Here is a 23,163-nt window from a genome sequence, read left to right on the forward strand (position 1 = left end):
TAAGTAACTAATGAATAAGTTAACCCAATAAATTACTATAGAGTGAAAATAATTTTCCTAAGACACTTTTCAAAGGAATTGAAAAGGGCAGAGGAAATATTTTGACACATAATCATAAGGGAAAAGAAGAAACTTTCAATGAAAATGAATTCAAATCAATGATGTAGGGAAAGAAGAGGGAATCTTAAAGGTCCGACAGTCCTACTGTAAGCGCACAGGAGGTGTGCTAGTATATTCTCCAAGGTATCAGAAAAACAGGGATGAAAGATATGATTTACATAATGGCTTTCAACAGCAATTTGATTTTGACTGCAACCCAGAATAAATACTTTTTATAAAGTGACCCAGTATGTATATCCCAGTTTTGTATGTGTATAACACACAACTTTTAATGAAATAGTATTTATCCTAATGTACTCTGATCTTTTCTCTTTTTAAAATGTTGGTTAGGACCCACAAAATTGATCTTACAACCAATAGGTTGCAACTAGTTGATCCATTTTGAAAATCTGGTCTACACAGACTCACTAATTCCTAGCACCTCATAAGAATTTGCTATTCTGGTTACTTTCTTTTTAAAAAAAATATATTTTATTGATTTTTTTACAGAGAGGAAGGGAATGGGATAGAGAGTCAGAAACATCGATGAGAGAGAAACATCGATCAGCTGCCTCCTGCACACCCCCCACTGGGGATGTGCCCGCAACCAAGGTACATGCCCTTGACCAGAATCGAATCTGGGACCCTTCAGTCCGCAGGCCGACGCTCTATCCACTGAGCCAAACTGGTTATGGCTATTCTGGTTACTTTCTTAATCCATCTCTGTCTAGCTAAAGTTACAGTGCCAGGTTTTCCTGACTGTCTCAAGTCAATTTAGTAGACACTGGAATGAACACCTTGAACTGTGCTAGCTAGGATCCGAATTATCTGTTTGAAATGTGCAGAGCTCCCATTAGATAAGAATGCAACTAAAACCACATTAAATAGGCAGAAGATCCCCCAAATTATTTCACTGGAAAACTAAAGTTTTGATGATTAAACACTGTGCATGCACAAATCCCCATACTTCTACACTTAGCTAAGTGATCTTTCTAGTATATACCAAGTTGAAAGAAATTCCAAGTACCAAATAATCCCTTATCATTTCATATTGCTGATCAAATAAAGCTAAAGAGTGCAATTAACATTCTAAAACTACTAGTCAACAAACCATAGCATTCTTACATGCCTATAAAAAGCTCCAGACTCAATATTTAATACTTGGAAATTCTGATTTATTTTTGCTTACTTTCCAAGTAACTCTAACTAAATCATGGCTTAAACTATTAATTATATAGTAATCAACCTTTTAAAAAGGTCTTGTTTTGAGAACATCTTTTCCAAACTTCTGAAAACAAGCCTATTTCACCTGTAAATGCAGTCTGATACTCACTACCACTTCTCCCCAAAACAAAAAGTCAACAACTTATAAATTGAATCTGATAAAATTCTGTGTTAAAATGCTTACCATTTGGAAAATGATAAGCATTTTATCATAATGATAAAGTGGACACTCAATACAAGAAAGGTTATTTACTATGTTACTTAATGAATATTTTCTATTAAAGAAAGGATTTTTTTTCACTTCTTTCAGCTACAAAATCTAACATTACATGACTTGGGTATATGTTTTTACATTTGAATGCAAATATCTGGTGAGAAAAATTCAATCCTTGGGAAAAAATAATTCCACAACTCAGAAAATGGCAGAAAGCAATACCGTTTTCCATTTTTTCCACTCCATTTCCCTGATGCAATTTCCCTGACTCCTGTACTTTAAGACGAAGGGTGCCTGAAATAATTTGAATATCAGGAGAATCAGAGAAGAAAATTCTGGATTAAAAGAAATAACTTTTTTTTTTTTTTAAATCCTCACTGGAGGATATGTTTTATTGATTTTTTTGAGAGAGGAAGAGAGAGAGAAACATTGATGTGAGAGAAACATCCATTGGTTGCCTTATGTGCCCAACCAGGGATCGAACCCACAACTTAGGTATGTACCCTGATCAGCAATTGAACTCACAACCTTTTGGTGCACAGGAGGAGGCTCCAACCAACTGAGCAACCTAGCCAGACCTTTTTTAAAAATAAGGTTGTAACAACTGAAGAGATAAGTATCAATTTGAAGAAAAGAGAACTAAAATTCATTCATTTGTGAGATGCTAGATTATAAACCTATTACACCGATCAAGCCACCAGTTTAGAATAGATAATGACAAGATACGGCTCAGTTGGCTGAATGTCATCCAAGAGGTTGCTGGTTCGATTCCCAGTCAGAGCACATGCCCGGGTTGGAGGCCCGATCCCCGGGACAGGGAAGGCAGGAGGCAGCCAATCGAGGACTCTCTCTCATCGATATTTCTATCTCTCTTTCTCCCTCTCTTTTCCTCTCACTACAAAATCAATGGAAACAATACAAACAAAAAAAGAGAAATAAGTAGTTATAGCTTTGAAATTTAGTAAGGAATAATAATTAGTTTTCCAGAAAAATGTTCTATAAAGATGTGGCATTATTTTCCAATTTTATAAATACCAGACCAAAAGGCAGAAGTAGCTAGAGAGTCAAAGAAGAAAAAATCAACTAGAAGATAGTCTATAGGCCAATTACCAACAATAGCATTATTTTTTAAATATAAAATATCATTAGAAATGATCAGAAGTCGCTTTTAATTACATATATATTATGAGCTTGACAAGTTTTCTAAAATATATTGATATCATTTCTACTTTGTATTATTTTTTTTTAATATATTTTATTGACTTTTTACAGAGAGGAAGGGAGAGAGATAGTTAGAAACATCGATGAGAGAGAGACATCGATCAGCTGCCTCCTGCACATCTCCTACTGGGGATGTGCCCACAACCCAGGTACATGCCCTTGACCGGAATCGAACCTGGGACCTTTCAGTCCGCAGGCCGACACTCTATCCACTGAGCCAAACCGGTTTCGGCTACTTTGTATTATTATAATCCAGCTGTTCTTCCCTATCCACTTTACGACAGGAATCTATTCTATACTAATAGAGAACTATGCAAATTATGTTACAGTGTCCCCGCCCTCTGCTCAGGCAGCTGCAAGGGCCCGGGGTAGGATAGGATACGATAGATAAGAAAGGAGAGGGAGAGGAAGGCAGGCCTGTATGTAGACAGGCCAAGAGGAGAAAGAGAAATACAGAAAGGGAACAAGAAAAAGATGCAGGAATGGAAAAGGGAAAGAAACGCAGGGCTGCACGCAGGAAGGGGTGGTGACTGCAGCAGGAGCAGGTGTGCCCGGTGAGGGGTGGGGCAGGAGCACTGCCCAGACACGGGAGGTTTGCCTTGGCCCCCGGTGCAGGCCGTTGGTGGGTAGGTGCCCATGGGTCCAGAACGGAGTGGTAAACGGTCTGAGGCCTTCTGGGCAGAGACGCTCCTGCTTCGCAGCAGCAGCAGCAGTGCCCGGGCTGCCTGGGCCTCTGCCACCCTTGCTGGGCTGGGCGTCCCGGGCAGGGAATGGGAGGACAGTGGTGGGGAGGCCAGGGAAGGAGGGGTGGTGAACAGCTGGCCGGGGCTGAAATCTTGCTGGGGGTTAACGCCCCCCCCCCCCCCCCTCACAGAAGCTGTAAGAAGGGAAGGAGGGAGGGAAGAACTTTATAAAGGAGTCTGTAGAGAGCAGAGTTACAGGAGGAAAGAGGATGTATGAGTGAACTGTAAGAGCTATAATGAAAATCAAGTATAGTTGTGTACTGGACACAGATTTTAAAAGTAGGAGTCAGAAAAGAAAAAAGATAAATGACAGTGAATAATTAGGCAGGTAGATAGATATTAAAACAGTGGAAGTAAGTAGAGAAGAATGTATGGCAAAGGTAGGATGAGAGAGAAAGAGGGAGGGAAGAAAACTTTTAAAGGGGAGCCGGTAGAGCTTAAAAAGAGAATGGGAAGAAGGAAGAAATGAGGGAGGGAGCAAAGCAGGTCCGGGGAGGAAGTGAAGGAAAAAATTAAGGTGGGAAGGAGGGCAGGGGTAAAGATAAAGGAAAGAAGGAATGTGGGGAGGGAGGGAGGGAGGGTAGGAGAAAGATGGGAAGAAAGAAGTAGTAAATAAGGAGGAAAGAAAAGTTTATAAATGATTCAGTAGGAAAAAGTGTTACATAAAGGAGAGAGCAAAATTGTGTGAGAGGGAGAAGCCAATAAGGAAGTCAAATACAATTGTGTGTAAAGGGGATAAGATTTTTTAAAAAAGTTAATAGGGTCAACCAGGCCAGCAGGGGAGGGCAGTTAGGGGGATCAGGCCAGCAGGGGAGGGTAGTTATGGGAATCAGGCAGGCAGGCAGAGTGGTTAGGGCAGGCAGGCAAGTGAGCAGTTAGGAGCCAGAGGTCCCAGATTGCGAGAGGGCTCTCGGATTGGAGAGGGTACAGGTTGGGCTGAGAGACGCCCCTCCCCCCATGCATAAATTTCGTGCACCGGGCCTCTAGTCAATTTATAATATGAAACTTCTTTATACACCTAGTTTCTAAAAACCACAACATAAATATTGAGCAAGATACAGGGTAGGGCAAAAATAGGTTTACAGTGGTCTGAATAGAAAATACTACAAATAAATAATAATACAAAAATAAACTGTTTCCCATACTCACAACTGTACACTTACTTTTGTCCCACCCTATATATGCTGTTCTTTGTCCTGGTAAAAGGAAATACTGTACTAGCACCTTCCCAAGAATCAGAACTGCTATGATAGCTTTCATTAACTGATAGTTATTTTCATACTTATGTCTCAAGAAAAGAGCAAACAATTAGCAAACCATTATTCCTTTTAACAAGCAATCTCAACATAAAGTTTTACTCTAAAAAATTATGAAAAACTAAGCATAGCAAACAGGTCTTATTTAGCTGGAAATATTTTTAAGTGAATAATTCAATGCTGAGGCAGGGAAGTATCCAATTAATAAAGGTCAAAAGTTCCAAGGCAGAGAGACCAAGATGGCGGCATAGGTAAACACCAGAGACTGCGGCCGCAAACAACCACTTCAAAAATACAACTAAAAGACGGAACGGACATCACCCAGAACCATAGGAAGGCTGGCTGAGGAGAGACTCTTCAACTAGAAGGAAAGAGAACAGCATACCGAGGCTCAGAGGAGGCGCAGTGTGGAAAATACAAAGGTGCGGAGGTGTGCGTGCAAAGCGGGCTGTTGGCTGAGGGCGCGGTTGTCGTTTTCAATCAGGAGGAAGTCTCAGACTCTGAGCTCCAGTTCCGGGCGAGTCTCTAGGGACTCAGACTCAAACGGGAGAGGTGGGATTGTCTGGCATCAGTTGGAACGTGAGGGCAGCTTTCTCTCTGAGGTTTGCAGCGGTTGCTGGGGTTCTGAGAAGCAGAGCCTCTGGGAATGGGACTGAGAGCAGCCATAACTGCTCCCTCCGCCCGCCATGTTGATCCCCTGCGACCCGCCCCGCCCAAGCCCTACGCAGAGCCATTGGCTGGATAGCCTCAGGCAAAGGCTAGATTAGCACCTCTCCAGAGGACAGAAGTTTTCCCACTGCAGATACAGGTGATTCTCACAGCCAGTCAGCCTGGTGGTCAAATCCCTCTAGTATTAACTACAACAATCAAGGCTTAACTAGAACAAGACTGTGCACAAAGACCACAAGGGGGTGCACCAAGAAAGCATAAAAAATGCGGAGACAAAAAAAACATGACAGAAATGGAGGATATAGAGCTAAAAAACGCAATCTTGAGGGCTTGCAATAATGTGCTAGAAGCTGCCGATAAACTTGATGAGAGCCTCACGAAATCTAATGAGACCCTCGATGCTGTGATAAAGAACCAACTAGAAATTAAGCATACACTGACTGAAATAAAGAATATTATACAGACACCCAATAGCAGACCAGAGGAGCGCAAGAATCAAGTCAAAGATTTGAAATGCGAAGAAGCAAAAAACACCCAACTGGAAAAGCAAAATGAAAAAAGAATCCGAAAATACGAAGATTGTGTAAGGAGCCGCTGGGACAGCTTCAAGCGTACCAACATCAGAATTATAGGGGTGCCAGAAGATGAGAGACAGCAAGATATTGAAAACCTATTTGAAGAAATAATGGCAGAAAAATTCCCCCACCTGGTGAAAGAAATGGACGTACAGGTCCAAGAAGCGCAGAGAACCCCAAACGAAAGGAATCCAAAGAGGACCACACCAAGACACATCATAATTAAAATGCCAAGAGCAAAAGACAAAGAGAGAATCTTAAAAGCAGCAAGAGAAAGAGACTCAATTACCTACAAGGGAATACCCATATGACTGTCAGCTGATTTCTCAACAGAAACTTTGCAGGCCAGAAGGGAGTGGCAAGAAATATTCAAAGCGATGAATACCAAGAACCTACAACCAAGATTACTTTATCCAGCAAAGCTATCATTCAGAATTGAAGGTCAGATAAAGAGCTTCACAGATAAGGAAAAGCTAAAGGAGTTCATCACCACTAAACCAGTATTATACGAAATGCTGAAAGGTATCCTTTAAGAAGAGGAAGAAGAAGAAAAAGGTAAAGATACAAATTATGAACAACAAACATGCATCTGTCAACAAGTGAATCTAAGAATCAAGTGAATAAATAATCTGATATACAGAATGAACTGGTGATTATAATGAATCAGGGACATAGAAAGGGAATGGACTGACTATTCTTGGGGGGGGGGGAAGGGGAGTGGGAGATGCGGGAAGAGACTGGACAAAAATCGTGCACCTATGGATGAGGACAGTGGATGGGGAGTGAGGGCGGAGGGTGGGGCGGGAACTGGGAGGAGGGGAGTTATGGGGGGAAAAAAAGAGGAACAAATGTAATCTGAACAATAAAGATTTAAAAAAAAAAAAAGTTCCAAGGCAGTATTGAATACAAATACTGAAGCACGATTTTGAAGCTGCAACTTCTAGTTATCTAAGAGATTTCATCTTGAAAGAATTTATCAGAAAAAATTACTGACATTGATTACCATGTGCATTTACAGTACATTTCAAAATTTCACCCCCTTTGTGGATTTTTAAACGAACAGCATTAAAATCTTAAGAAGCAGATACCAAACTTTTAAAAGTTTTTCACAACAAATTTATTAGAAGAATAGTGGTTTTGAAAAGTCTAGCATCCAGTGAGAACTACCATACACAACATTACAGCTGGGAATGTTTCTCCAAAATGTCATGGTCAAATAATACAATGGAACCATTAAATCTTACACATGCACGAAAGAACTAGCGCTTTTGACATACAATGCAAAAAAAAGGGGATCACATGGATTAAAGTTTTAAGTACTCATCACATACATTAAGACACAGCTTATTTTAGTCCAGTCAAAAATCAGAACTGCATTAAAAAATTTAATGTAGTGCAATCAAACCAAAAAACTTAATTTGTGATCGTAAGTGCTCTACTACATAAACATTGATCATAGCAAGGAACAAAAAGTTCAAATCACACAGTACAAAAAAATCTGTAAATAAATATAAACTACAGTACAAGAGAAATATTAAATTATACAATTCCGTCAAACTGTAAACAGTATATTGAAATGAGGTCCATAAGAGTAAAGGGGGTTCCTGTTTTGTTGAGTGACACTTGGAACTTCTAGAAATTTGAAAGATGCCATTTTCCTTATCTTCAAGGCTGTGGGTTTTGTATGTGGAGAATTCCTTTTAGATGTAAAATATCAAATATTAAAGCAGAGGAATAATCTATTTTGTTAACCACAGATAGTGCTGCAGAAAACAAAAGGAATATTAATGAATAAAGACCTCTAGTAGACAAGTCTTAACATTAAAGATGCAAAGGGCTAAAACTCTGGAATTAGAACTTCACATCAGAAGAAACTTGTCACTGAGGACTTCAAGGCTGCAAAATACATCGATAAAATCGTCTGCCGATAGGCAGACCCAGACCTCTGCTAATTTTTTGACATTTACATACTCATGTTACAACACCAACTTTGGCAGAAACACTACTAATAAACTCAAAGCACTCCTGGCCCAATGGTTCCATCACAGTGGCCAGTGCACAGAATTCTCTAAAGACATTGCATAAACTAGAATGTAGAGGTCAGACACCCAAGGACCAGTGCTTGAATTTAGTAGTAGTATGGTGAAGAACGAAGAGCCACATCAAGAAGGAACTGCATCTGTTATAGTTTCAGAAGCAGCAAGGAATGTTGTTTAATTGTGCTGGTTATTTAGTAGCATTTAAAAATATATAGTTTAACTATGTGTGTGTCCCATGTGCTGGCTATAGATTTTTGCACATTTTGTTTTGTCTTTTAAATACACTGTTAACAGGAACCCCCATATTATCTGCTCAGTAGTAATAACTGAATATATAGAATGCCACTATAAGAGTGTGAGGCACCGTGTGCTGGAGTTATATGCAGCTTTAAAATGTTTGGCTGAGTTATACCTGGATACCTGAACTGAGTTTTTAAGTTGACATTCATCAAGGATGTGCTACCAGCACGTCGAAATAAAAGTAAAACAGAAAAATACAAGTCACTGTTAGGTTTAAGAATAGCATCAAAGTACCTGAATTGAGTGAGAATAGTGTGTAAACTGTCCCTGAGGGTTTTTAAACAGTGTGTACAAGTTGTATTCCTAAGAACATTAGTTTTAATCAACAGTGTGGACTGATAAAATACCAATGTCTGACAGTTTAAAGTGGAGGTTATAAAGAATTATATGCAAATACTCCAAATGTATAGTTTATACATTTCTTCCCGAAGCAGCAGTAAGCTGCTGTCTGTATACATCCCATCAGAACAAGCAACATGTGGGCGTCAGATAAAGGTTTCTACCTCAGTCTGGTTTTCTGACAGCACAGCATATCAATACCCAATGACTATATCTTTCCTAGATCAGAATGTAACTAATTTCGACTAGCAAGATAGGATTAGACTTTTAATCAAACACTTTGCTATTACATACTAAAATTCCTTAAACTTACTAATGCTGGTATACTAACCTAGTTAATCACCCACCCCCCATTTTAGAAATATACCCTTCCACAACTTAAAAACATTAAGATCCATTTTCAGTCCTCTGATGTAAAAAGCATGTCAGTGAATTAATATTAAAAATTTACACAGTAAAAAGGCTTGAATTTCAGCCAAAGATTCTAAATACTGCTCATTCCCTGAAGACTTAAAGGGAGAGAGAATCCCTACCCATTTTCCTAGTGATTTATTTTTTTAAAATGGTCTGACACAATTTTTCATATTGGGGAATTTTCCCCTCACCTCCTCTCAAATTCCAAATTCTTAAGCCTGAAATGCTTAATAAAATGGGGAAAATGAGGCAATCACTTGAATTACTTGACAGGTACAAAATGTTATTGTCTTTTTTTAATAAGACAAGATATATAGAAATGTGATTTGACCCCATATTATGTAGTATGTCTTACATTTGTAAGTAATCACTCTAAAACTTACAGTACCTAAGACTGAAGATAAATTAAGACTTTAGTGTTGTAACTGAAAAAGTGCTAAATTATCCCTTTTCTAGTATTTTAAACATTTCAAACAAGTGCTTTCCTAGTGACAATAAAGTTTACTATATACGCTTCCACCAAGCAGAAAAAAAAATGTCACCTGGATGAAAGAAAGTATTTTTAGGAGTGTAGCACCGGTTATTTACTGAGTAATAGATAATGTTTCACTCATTCTGAGGGGGTAAAAATAATCTAGATTGAAATTCTATTTGGCTATTGAATGTTAAAAATCCCTGCTCTTACTGAGTCAGTGTCCTGTGTCCAACCCCTATCCCTGCCCCCCTCCCCAAGTCCCCTTACACACTATCCACTGAGAAGCTAATCTCTAAAGAGATTATTTTAAAATTTATGTTTTCAGGACATACCTGAGAAAGGGTGCAATTATGCAGAACGAGGAACCCAAGACTGTACTAATACTGGTTATAAGTTCATAAATTCTTTCCCAAGACAAGTCTAAAGTCTAAGAGGTATGGATCTTCAAATATGTCTTAACTGCTTTAGATTTTTTTGGTATGTGTGTAGGGTCATTTCCAGTGTTAAAAAGATCATCTTGGCCTGTTCAATGACAGTTCAAGATAGGATAAAGAGTTCATTTCCATATTCAAACAATAAAGGTTAAATATTATAATTATAATATTTGCTTTATCCAATAAATCTATGATTAACTAAAAGTGCTTGCTTTACGGCTTTTGATACAGATCTAAATGAACTGGAAACTTTAAAATTATACCCCTCCCCCAACAGTTGCAGAATTAATGTTATGGTTTGTCAAATCAACATTAGCCTTGATTCTCATTTTCAAACAATCTAAAAGATTTTTCTGCTATCAAATGAAGATGGCCCAACTTCACCACATTATCTATCCTGTGACTCATTTTTAGTATTATAGGACAGAATCTTTAGCCTTTTCTCAAGTCTACATACTTTCCCATCCTACTTTCTTTTTAATCTTTCCCCCAATCTCCTTCATACCACTGAGGGCACACAGCTACAGGGCTGATATCTGCTATTTAAAAGGCAACTGAGACTTTATCTGGGAGTAAGAGACAGAGGATATGCACAGAATTTCCTATTTTCTCTTCAGTCACCACATCAACAAATCCTACTCAAGTCTCAGGGGCAGAATAATCCAAACAACAAACAAACAAACAAAAAATCTAAGATGACTTTGGAGGTCTGCATTCCTTGTACCACAATTATAAATTTTTCCATTTCAGTAGAGTTTCAAAGCAATTACATTAAAAAATAAAAATCCTTATACAGCTTAATAGTCTCCTAAATGGGCTATTTGGCTGAAGCCATTAAGTTTTTAATAACACTGGCCTGACTGTAGTATTAATGAAGACCTAATTACAATGGAATAGTAACAAGGAAAATTATCTTTGATAGCTTCATGAAGGTCAAAATTTAACCTATAACTTTCAATGTCTCCTATAAAAGATTAAGTGGAACAATTCAGTCTATTGCCATATTCTATTACCAATGACAGCAACCTGAATATATAGAAAAGGGTGGTTCATATGAAAACCATCTCTGGAGTTTAAAAAAATAATAATTACAAAAGCAAAAATATGTGGTTTCAAATTTAAATCTACGGGGATAATACCTGTTAAAGAAAATGATATTGAACTGTCATAGATCTACTATAATGAAAAATAATTTCAGGTTCTGACACTGGGTGACTCATTAATTTGTTTTATAAAAATAACTGAATCCAAGCTTCACTATTATGGGACAATGAAATGTAAGAGAATCACAAAGTCTTAGAACCAGGCCTTGCACCATGTGCTTACTTGGGATAGGGGGAGAACACAGCTCACTAGCAGCTCCAGGGTTGCTATGTACTGCCTAATGAGAGAAGGTAGTTATGTATGATACGGGCCTTTGCAGGCAGTCATTTTTCATCTAATTTAGAGTTCTCTCCAGAAAACTGGGAACTAAATTTCTCATTGTGCCTTATTTGTTTTACTATCTGATCCCATATAGCTCACCTTATAGCTCAGGTAAAATGTTGAAGAATGGAAATGCCAATTGGTTGAGGTAATGGTTTATATAAGATAACCAGAGTTCTAAAAGCACTTCAATATTGTAAAGTAAAAGTGTACCAAATAAAGCTAACACACACTTCACACTTGTTAAGCTTGCTCACCAGAACTGAACAGTAATTAACTTCACATAAGGACCCCTATTATTACACAAAGCCTTACTCATATTCATGATCTGCTGTAGTAAAGGTTTATCAAGCAACATCTAAACTTCAGAATAACAACAAACTTAATATTAAAAAGTATTATACACAAATATAAATTATTCTTCCTGAAAGAGACCTTGTCCTTCATGGTTCTTGGGGGACAGAAATAAACGTATAGCTCATCACAAACAGTTCAGAGTCACTTATAAGCTACTGAACAAAGTATTACACTACTTTACTGTCAAGTTTGATGACTGACTCAGAAATGAGAAAACTAATGATAAAAATACCAACTAGATATCCTTCCACAGAATTAGTGTTTTTTATTTATAGCATGATAGCTTATCTACTCTATGTGAATGCTCTCTCATAAAAAATGCAAGAACTGATCTTAAATACATTATCTCCTAACATTAGTCTGAATACTATCATATAGTAATGTCATCATCTGCTACTGGAAAATGCAAGGAGAAAAGGCTTTTGTGACACAGACAGTTGTGAACTATACTTTCCCATATCATAAAAATGGTCAACTGTTGTTTGAACCATGCAAAACTCTGATGAGCAGAAATTAAGCATGCGAATAGACCAATTTCTTTTACACCTTTATGAGGACGTCCCCAAACTAGAATATCTACACTGAAAGTGCCAAATCAAGAGAGAAATCAAATATTAAGGGATCACTGCGGCACCAAGACTGACAGCCAGCCATCATGTGATGAGCCACCTTCAAGAAATACATGGTATAATGGAACTCTGAACACAAAAGTTAACATTAAAAGTGCACCTGAATATTACAAACTAACTTTACAAAACCTACAATAAGGTAAAATATATATTTTTTGAAATATTCAGCAGCTTTCTGTATTTTTTTTAAGTTTTTTTTTTTGAGAGGCTCATGAAATTTAAAAGGGACCACTATCTAATTTCAACCATGCTTCACAAAACAATAATGGCTATTTTATATTGCAGTTACCAATGTAATGCAATTAGTGCTTTAAAATAATCTACGAAAAAGAAAGAGACCGACCGACCTTTGGAGGAAATATACTTATTCAAAAGCTTCTTGGAAAAGAAAATTTACCTGAATATCAAGTCATGACTGATCTCAAGTGTAATGTTTAAAAGCTTCACAGACATGAATATTACAATCTTCAGGTCTCAGGACTTTTAATCTGGGAAAGTTTAGAGTTTGGTTTGTTTTTAAAATTCACTTTCTAACCAAAACAAATAATAGAAAAACTCAAATTTTCACTATTTACAACTCTCAGCCTACAATCTGAAATGACATAATACAAGTTCTCTTATTTAAACTGCAGCATTAAAGGGTAGGCACACCATTCTTCTGCTGCTCGATTGTCATCCACTGAAACACACATAGAAAATATTTATGTTAGTAAAATGATCACTCCATGTACACTACTGTGACAAATTTTACATAACTCAACTCATACATCACTTTATAGACTACCACATAGGATAAAACCTCTCTGAACAGTAAAACTCTACAAAAGTTGAACTTTTACGGCCAAATTTTTAAATGGGCCACTTTCTGAGAGAGGATAAAAGCAAGCACAAATTAATTGCTCAAAGTACCTTTTTGCAGCAATCATGGGCTACTGAATACCCCAAACATCATGCAAAAAGGTACCACGGCTACAATTAATTGTGTGCGACAAATTATTGAGTGTGGAACAAAGGAGGCTTTCCTTCATAAGCTTAGCCCTTTGCTTCCTTCAACTGCAGATGAAAACCATGTTTCAGAGTATTTTTATTGCAACTTCCAGCTAGGCTAGAAAATACTGCAGTCATATACACTGCTCTTTCTGTTGAGAAGACTAGAAAGCTAAGAGGAAACAGGCTTAGTCATCCACCGAATAAATAACCAAACCGAAAGAGGAACACAAGCCCAGGCTATGTAGTATGAGCAGTGCATGTATTTTAAAAACAGCAATGGTGTGCCTAACCTTTGAACACATAGGTTGCTGAGGGAAAACTATCCTTAACTTAATAAACTGCTCTGATGTTTCTAGGCAAGAATTTATGCCTTGGGAATATCTGGACCTACTTCTCCTCAAACTGTTAGTATCCACCTGAAATCATCAGCCTCAATTTTAATGCTCTAAGTTTGATTTTATACAAAAACTTCAATGACTTTTTAAATTTTTGGTTAAGCGTTTAGAAGAGCCAGACCACCTTTCTCAGCAGATTAGAATAAAGGGTGAATGTGGTATGATTTTGTTTTGCACAAACAGTAATTTCAATTTGGTCACGATGCAAAATTAAATTTCATGGGCATTATCAGGTATTCTTGCAAAAAAAAAAAAAAATGTGGAAAATAAACGTCCCCAACTTAATTAGTGTAATTTAAAAAGCCCATCTCAGAAAAAAAGGACCTGCAACACTTTCAATAATAAAGATAAATTATTTTTTAAAAGTCCATCTAAAAAAAAGCAAAAAGCTTAGATGTTCTTCAAGGAGTGCTTGTTCAAACATGATCTGAAAGGTCTTGAACTGTGTGCTAAACAACCATAAAAATAAGCAAATACCAGAAAAAGTTAAAAAGGGGATATTATGGATGCCAAATAAAGAAAAAAAGATTTAAAGCAATGAATTAACTAAAAACACCCGCCCCCTTGTACTAGTATTTGCATTAGTTAAAAAAGAAACTCTTAATGAGCTTGATTTCTGATTGAATTATTATTAGAATTGAAATGCAACCTAAATCATAATAGGTTGCCTTGGGGCTGTGTTTTTTCTCTCACCACAAATATGGATCCTTCATTCATGTGGATATTTGGGCGGACTACTGAGGCTGTAAAATCTAGATACCATTTTACAATATTATAATTACTTATACACATTTCTTTTCCTATTTCTCCCATTCCCCAATAAACAGATCTTGATTATTTTAAACTAGTTGCTGCAAGGACATTCAGTCTTTTGTTAGCATGTGATCAAATTTATAAAAGGAATTAAGAATACAAAGAAACTGAGTTTGCTAAAATGAGGCATCCTCTATTGTTATGTAATGTACCCTGACTGCTCCTGAGTAAGAACGGAGCTCGTCCTCCATGAGATAAGGCTATATCCTCACTTGTTGGTGAGACCAAATTCTACCCTTAGAAAATCCCAAATGAAATCACAGCAAAGGTAGTGTTACAAAGTAATTAACCGAAGCATTTCTGAAGGTAGTGTGTGCACCTTTTCCACCTTCTTCCCCTCTGGGTGAGCACTAAACAGACTGCTAATTTGTTATGTAAATTTAACAGTGAGAATAAAATCATAACATGTAAAATTGACCCAAATAATTATTTATCATGGAATAAACAAATTTCTTAAATTCAAAGGTTCATGTTCTTAAGAGATTTTTCTTTAGTTTAATCCTTCAATTAGTTGAATCGTAGAAGAAAAAATGTGAATAATTTTATAAGATGGCTTCCAATTTTCAGTGATAAAGCTCCCCGTATACAGAGGTGGTTTCTAAAAGAGGGGCTTTTTATCGTTTTTAAATAAAGGCAAATATAACTTAAAAGAAAGAATAAAAAGCATGCAGGCTCTACAGGCAAGGAGTCCGCTTCCATGTATCTGTTCTCTGTGAGGTAACTCAGTTCTCTTGTAGAGAAACATGCAAAAGGCCAAACAATATCCCGAGCCATACTGCACATGAAAAATTTTAAATATGCAACATTCAGAAAGCACCTTTCACCTCTGTACACACAAGTTAATGCAAAATCTGCAGAGAAACAAGCGTCACAGTAAATGAAGTTAGGTGCAAGCAATGACAGCAGTAGTGCTCACCCAGTTTGTACAGTAATTGGCACTCTACAATATTCCTACTCATTTTTTGATTCATTTGCACTTTGTGCTGCCTCTCCCTGGGGATCTAATTCAATCTTTACGGAAACATCTGGCCCCTCCGACCTCATTAATTTCATCTTTTTCTTTGGAGGGTTTTTCAAAGTGCCCAGCCTCTCCTTTACTTTGTACTCCAGTGTACTGTGGGGAATCCCATAAATACTCTGAGCTTTGGAAACACTCATTTTTCCACTCATAACCACTGAGATTGCTTCCTCCAGTATCTCACTGTTGTACTGTCTGTAACGCCCTCTTTTCTTCCGAGGCTGCTTGGAGCCAGGGTCTCCTTCTTGATCCGATGTGGGATATGGCTGTCCAGAGGTAGACTGCTCAGCATCTGAGCCCCAAGAATCGGGTCCAGCATCTAACATGCTTTTTCTATTTTGTTTTGGAAGAATAGCCCTCAATTTTTTACTAAGCGCGCTCTCCGTTTGTGAACCCATTACCAAAGAGCTATAGCTGTACTGATCACCAGTGCGAGATTCCCAAGAAAGATCCATTCCTCGAACTTGTGGTATCTTTAAATCTACAGGAGATGAATGGCTCACATCCTTTTTTCCATCTTGTTTTGCTTGAAGTGCCACTTTTGGAAAGGCAGAGTTTTCTGCAAGAAAAGGAAGGTCACTGATGTTGCTGAGTGCACCATTTCCCCTGAACTTCACACGGCTGAGGTTGAACTCATAATGTGGTTTTGCCCAAGAGGCTTCCCTGGATAATATTAAGTGCTGTCCATGATTCTGTAATCCAGATGGCCCAAGGCTGGCAGCTGTGGACAATTGGTTTCTGCTCAGTAGTTCTTCACTAATCTGCAGGGATCGAGCCAATGGAACTTTGAGTGATGTGGAGTGTCCAAAACCTTCCCTGGTTCCATCCTGTAAGCTTCTTGGAGGTACCCCATCACCACTCCGAAGTCCGTCTGGGCGGTACTGGCTGGGTCTCCCAGGTCGCCTAATTGGATGGAAGGAAACTGATGTGAGCAGGACTTGCACAGGTAGGGAGGGATGGGTGAGGGGACCACTCCTTTATTAGAAGGCCTTGCTTGGGTAACATCACTTTGTGTTATTTATTTATTTTTCTCTAAAATTAAAAAAAAAATGGTCTCAGCAGTTAGTTTTAAAACGTGTTCACAAAAAAAGAAAAAGGAAAAAAGAAAAAAAAAAAAACAGGAGCTTTTTGGGCAAAGAAAAATTAAACCTGTCAGCTGGTCTCTGGTTGGGTTCACAAATTTTCGGAGAAAAAGTTTCGCGCAACTGTCTGAAAATAGCACCTTAATTATTAATTACAAAGTAATCATCAAGTCTCCATAAATCTACACAGAATTGTGTTATCAATGTGACGTTACCACTAAACAAGTACAGTAATAAAAGAGTAAGCCAAATTATTTATTTTAATGTAACATTTCCAACATTCATAACAACCAGTCATAAAACTGGAACCATTTACATTGGTGGAACCCATAGATAATTGTTCATTTATCCCACAAACAAGTTGATGTTCACTATAAAAATCAAACAACTCCAAATGACATTTCTTATTTGTTTGGGAAAAAAAAAAATATGGCTACCAGCCCCAAGAAGGAAAAGTACCCCAAACCAAAATACCCATCGCATTATAACTTACCACACTTCTTCATTTTAAAACACTATTAGTTGCAGATACATGAGTACCACTGATTCTCCATTTGAAATAACCCAAGCTTTAAAGAAACTATACTTTATTTCCCCCAAAACTTTGTTCCTTAAGTTCTAGTCAAATAATTTTCACAGGTATATAAGCAATTTTGTAGTCTTCTTTATAAAAAACACCTCTCTTCTTAAAATACCAAACATCAATTTTGAAATTTGAAGTAAATAGCTTTTGAATAATATTTAAAAAGTCAATTACTTACACAAAGTTAATTCTTAAGGTTTTCTATTTCACAATAGAGAAAGATTACCATTGATAAAACTGGCAACTGGTAAAGCATGCCCAAGGGGAATTATATTACACAGGCACCAAAGTGGAACTTTGCAGAAATAATGATAAACTAGCTTTGTTCTCCAAAAGTCTACAAGGATTCTGTGCTATTATCAGTAAATAACAATAAGATAACAATGAATATTCAACTAAAAGATGGGCAGTACTGTCAGTGCTTTTGTCTTCCAGAAAACAATACCACAAAGAAAACTCTTTCCATTTACAAGGATAAACACAGCAAGTTCAACCATATAATAATACATGAACCTGATGGCCAAGCTTAAAGTGAATCATAAGCAAGGAATTCATTTATACAAATCGCACTTAGGCTTCTACTTGTGTTCTGAATTATACAACTCAAATTTTTTGATATATAAATGGAATCCAATGATTTGGGACCATGATAGCATCTACCTAGTACATATAAACTACCATGAAAAGAAGAGCTTAAAGGAAAAGATTAGTAAAATATGCAAAATAGATTAAATGAATGTTATTTTTAGACTGAACATAAAGGAGAGAAAAAGGAAAATTATGGAATTTTAGAGAAAATAAAGGGCACATTTTAGCAATCAGTAAAGAAATCCTTCAATTTGAAGGTAATTAAGTATAAATTGAAACGGTTAGTACATTTAGTGTCTACTTATTCCTATACCATCTAAACAATGCCCCATGTTTGATGATCGGAAAGTTAAATAAATCTAAGTATTAACTAATTTAACTTACTCAAGTTATTTTTCATATCTAGATGAAGTTGATTTTTGGTCACAACAAAGTTTTATGGAAATTTCTTCCCAATATGGCATCTATATATCTTTATTAATACCTCATTTTTCTCCAAATGGTTAATATATACACATAGAAGGAGACTTAGACAATCTTACTGTAAAATTAGGAGGTCAGAAAATTCACTTGAACCTGCTAAAGAGTTACCAAAACTATGCATGTAATAATGTCTTGACAGCATAAGATAGTTATTTGTCAATATTTACAACCAGTCTTTATCTACTTTAAAACAAAAAATACAATCAGATTTTCTGAACTGCCACACAGTTAAAATTGCAGTTCAAATCAACAAAACAAACAGCCGACACACATCCACACACTACATTAGAGATACCAAGTTAATTACTAGAGCCCAATTTTTATTCAACAACTTCAGCACACATAATACAGTACTGCCTTTACATCTGAACTCTGAAATTATTTAGGTTGGGGTTCACACTACCAAATACTCAACAACAAAAAGTCCAAAGACATTCTTGCCATGCTTCTGATTATACACTATTTGTACTAAACTGGCACAACTGATTTATACCAGCCAATTCTAGATCAGAGACTGTGCTTTTACTTGCTTGGTATACTAAAAGTAATTTTACTAAAGGTATTCCTAGAAGAGTATTACTTTGAAGAATTAATTTTTAAAACATACAAAAGAAACTGGCATCAATCTTTGATAAATTGTCCCCTAGAAAACTGTGGAAGGCTACAAATATTTTCCCTTACCCGTTCCCTGGAGTACTGGAGCAGCCTGGAGAATGGCTCAGGGAAGTGCTGCCAGCACATGGACTTTTCTTAGTGGATAGATCAAGTACACCGTCTGTAGAGACACAAAGAAACACCTGAGGATATTAAAAACTAGGAGCAAATGTGATCTGAACAGGCCAAAGATGACAAAGCAGTGGGCTTAGTCAACTAGCAGATACACTAATCATATATTTGAGCTATAAAGTCAATTCATTAATAGAGTCAGGATATTTTTCCTCTTGAAGCAACATAAATTTAGCAAAGCTTGTTATATCTAATATCTAGAAGTGTAAAATATTTTACTATAGGGCAAAATAAAAGGTAAAGCATATCACTATAGATGTTAAGATACAGTGAGATATTAGAAATAGTAGTTTATATAGTTTGAGGTTCAGCCATACAACTATTAGACTTCATTTTCTAAATAATCTTACCAAAGCACTAAAAGTACATAAAAGTTTAAGTAATAAGTAGTGCAAAAGTCATTTTAAAATATAAGTTTACATGGTTAAATTACACATATACACTCTATAAGATGAATCAGTTGTTAGCTGTTTATACAATGTGCATATATTGTAATTACGCTTTGGACACCTCTATAAAAAACTACATTTGTCAATCTTTTGAAAAATATCTGCAGAGGTTCAAAATTCACAAGCTGATATTTATAAAGGCAAAGGGTTGTTTTTTGTTGTTGTTAATAAGCTATTATAAATTTATGGGCAAAGTTTAAGGGAAGAAAGAAGAAAAAAATAGTCTTAATAATGACTGAACCCTAGAGGTTTAATGTCTTAGAAGTTAGACCAAATCCCAAGTTCATGTTACTAGAATAGAAAATCAGACAACTTTCTTTTCCCACAAAGATTTTTATTCCCCTTACAGACATGTCTAGAAAAGAAAACTTAAGAGTCTGGACAACTTTTAAAGTTGCCATTCTGTCCAAAATTAACCGAGTAAGATAATACTCAATGCACCCCTGATTTTCAGTTGGCCAGCAGAGAGGCTTAGCTATCTAGTTATGTTAAAAACTGCCCCAATATTAAACCCACTTAGAACTTGTGCCTGAAGACACTGTAGCTCCCAATTTCAGGCTCTTAGAAATAAATATTCAATTGAGTTTATAAACCCAAAAAGCCCACACTCATACAAAATAAGTATTGTCCTGTCACAGTCACTAATATTTCTAAATATATAATTGTAATTTTATAAAACCAAGTATCCTATTACACATCTAACCCAATTAGCTATCTAACAAGCAAATATACTAATTAAAATATTTCCAACCAAAGACAGTATTATTTAAAGATCTCTAAGTCCGTGTAATCAAATAGGCAACAAATTCATTTAGGAAATGTAATTTTAAAATGAAGCAATGAGCTTGTATACTAAAATCCTATCACCTAGTTCAAATTTTTCTTTTTAAGTACATGCTGTCAAAACAATACACCTTTTAAGCATACCACTAACTATACGAAGTTAAGTTAGACTAGTGGTATCTTTTTATGTTAATCTCCATTATTAATACTTTAAATACAATCTCTATGCTGTCATTCTCCCATTGTAAATTTGAAGCTTTTAGTGCAATATTTTGAGCAATGAAATTTTAATGAAAGCTACCAATTTGGTAAAGAAAAAAAATCCTCAAAACAGAAAAAAACAACTTTGCAAATATGTAATCAAAGGTACACTGATCAATGTGAACACAGAACAACTACTAGGTCTTGTACTAGGAATTCTCTTAGAAAAACCTGGACATTCTGATTGCTACTCACTATACAGAAACAGGAAAAAAGCAAAGGAAAATTATTTCGTCCATTAAGTGCAAATCCTTCGTAAATAATTTACAATAAGCAAAAGAAAGTCCTTTAAAACAGGTTTTTATAAGAATTAAACTTAATTTACTTTGTAAAATAAACATGTATTTCTCACTAATAAATCCACATATCTGGTAACTTTTCTGCATACTCTTATGAAATTTCTATGACAAAATCTCATTAGTACAGACATTACCAATTTAAATTTTCTACTTGTTTGAACAATGGCAAAGTGAAAATGCTCACTTCATCTTTGTGAAATTAAGGTAAAATGAGATCACAAAGCAACAGAAATGTTTAATCTATTTAAGAAAGTAAACTTTTCAAAGACTGAAGAATTATTTGCTAAGCAAAACTGATAACCTCTTAACCTACTACTTAATTAGGATCCTCACCAACAAATGATCTGGAAATGCTTGTGGGTTAGTTCACAATATAGTGCATATATGAAATATGTGTGTGTGTTTTTTAAATAAAATAATGAATACACTTAACAACCTAAAGTGTGTTTACTGTTTTCTCATTATTTCTAACCCTAAGAACTTCTTTTTTAAAACTGCAAATAATACATTTTTGTCTTATGATCTCATTTGCAGAATATAACTTCTTCTACCTAACAAACAAAGACATGTTTATTTCTCAGGTGCTAATCCTAGAACATTGATGGAGAAGGGGGAAAAATAATTTTTCAGGTTTTTTTTAAAAACAATGGATATGACAACATTTTGGAAAGTATAAAATGCTTATATAAATATCAAGTAACTTAAAGATCAGCAACAACTGTACCTACATAACTTTTCTGGGTGGTATATAAAACATGACTATGGACTCCTGATGGGTAAGGTAGCCAATTTATCTGAACTTCTCTATCATTGCATAGTTAGCAATTTAAGAATCACATTAGTTTTTATTCTATTATTGCTACTGGTGCCCTACTTGCCAATATTTTTTTTCTCCCCAAATTAAAGTATTCTGATTGGACAGAGGAGACCTTGACATCAAACCATACCTTGTTCACTAGGTTCTGACTGAGACTTTCTGACAGTAAGGTCCAGAGGTGAGTCTTGGTCAGCCATGAGAAGTTTGCTGAGCACAGGGTTCTGAGTAGTTGCAGCCGTGGGAGAGGTGGTGACTGGAGATGCTTTCGGCAGGCTTTGGTTCTTTGTGCTATTGGGCTGGCTGGGGTCCTGAGTAGAGCTATTTTTTGAGGTATATTCAGCAGCAAATTGTTGGATCATTCGCTGCATGATCTCACGGGCCACTAGGGGAATATTGGGGTCGGAGACCCAGGGACTGTCTGTAAACAAAGATTTATTTACTTTTAAAGTGGGACAATGTACTAAAAAAAAAAAAAGACAGCTTTTAAGCAAACATAAAATTTCATTTTATTTTTTCTTAAAATGCAGTATCCTAAAATAGCATTTCCTCATAGTTATATTTCTAATCTGTAAGCTTATGAGCTGCAGATTTTAAAAAATAACATTTTCATAAAATTAGTTATAAACATCTCCCCAAGATTATGAATTAAATAAAAGGATAACAACTATTTTGGGGGCAAGAATCACTTACCTGATACAGAAATCCCCCCAACACTCCTTTTATAAAATAATTACTACCCTACTTACTACCTCTAGGTCATATCTGTTGTTCTTATCAGCAGTTTCTTCCTAAATTGCTGAAGCATGGATTACTCAGTTCATGAGTGTTTACTTTCTGTTAAGGACTGAAGGCATACCAAGATTATAAAAGGAGATACTTAATATTAAGACCAATGATAGGCTAGGGCAATAATCCTCACACTTTAATGTTCATCCGAATCACTTTGAGAGCTTGTAGAATCAGGTCTGCCTCATTCTGCAGTTCTAGGGTGAGGCCAAGGCATTTCTAACAGGCTTCTCGATACTGCTGGTGGAGGGGCCACAACTTTAGAACCCTTGGGCTAGAAGTTTAAATGACAAATCTCATATTTCCTATGAGTTCTTTAAATACACTGTGCCAACCCCTAAACATAACAGCTAGGGAAGCAATAAAAGAAATATCTAAGTTATCATTTTGTAATCAATATTAATTTTAAAAAATTCAATTTTCAGCACTGGAAAAAGACCTTGAAGGTCAAATGGGTTAAAACAAAAGGCAAAATGTTTTGCATACATTTATTATCACATCTGTATCAATACGGATCATATCATCAGGGAGTCTCAGCTTCACCAGAGATTATGTTTATTCACCACTGTATAGTTAGCACCTAATATAGCCTGCTGTTAAGTATGCATTCATATTAG

General features: G+C 36.2%; 1 protein-coding gene across 6 annotated transcripts in view; it reads right to left on the reverse strand.

The window, feature by feature from the left end:
• LCOR (ligand dependent nuclear receptor corepressor) overlaps positions 1 to 23,163 on the reverse strand; it is a 115,020-nt gene that overhangs the window by 19,056 nt on the left and 72,801 nt on the right. For 5 of the 6 annotated variants that reach the window (XM_070432593.1, XM_070432594.1, XM_070432596.1 and 2 more), the window contains 2 exons: positions 21,891 to 22,178; positions 19,047 to 19,140 (listed from right to left, as the gene is read on the reverse strand). In XM_070432593.1, coding sequence (XP_070288694.1) covers positions 19,047 to 19,140; positions 21,891 to 22,178 — 382 coding nt within the window. Of the gene's footprint in view, positions 1 to 7,094; positions 16,533 to 19,046; positions 19,141 to 21,890; positions 22,179 to 23,163 lie in introns of those variants that run through there. The other variant, XM_070432598.1, reaches the window with a different exon arrangement.

This window comes from Myotis yumanensis, unplaced genomic scaffold (genome assembly GCF_028538775.1).
Source record: "Myotis yumanensis isolate MYYU_CA2020_CCGP unplaced genomic scaffold, mMyoYum1.0.hap1 SCAF_13, whole genome shotgun sequence".
In the NCBI taxonomy this organism is placed as follows: Eukaryota; Metazoa; Chordata; class Mammalia; order Chiroptera; family Vespertilionidae; genus Myotis; species Myotis yumanensis.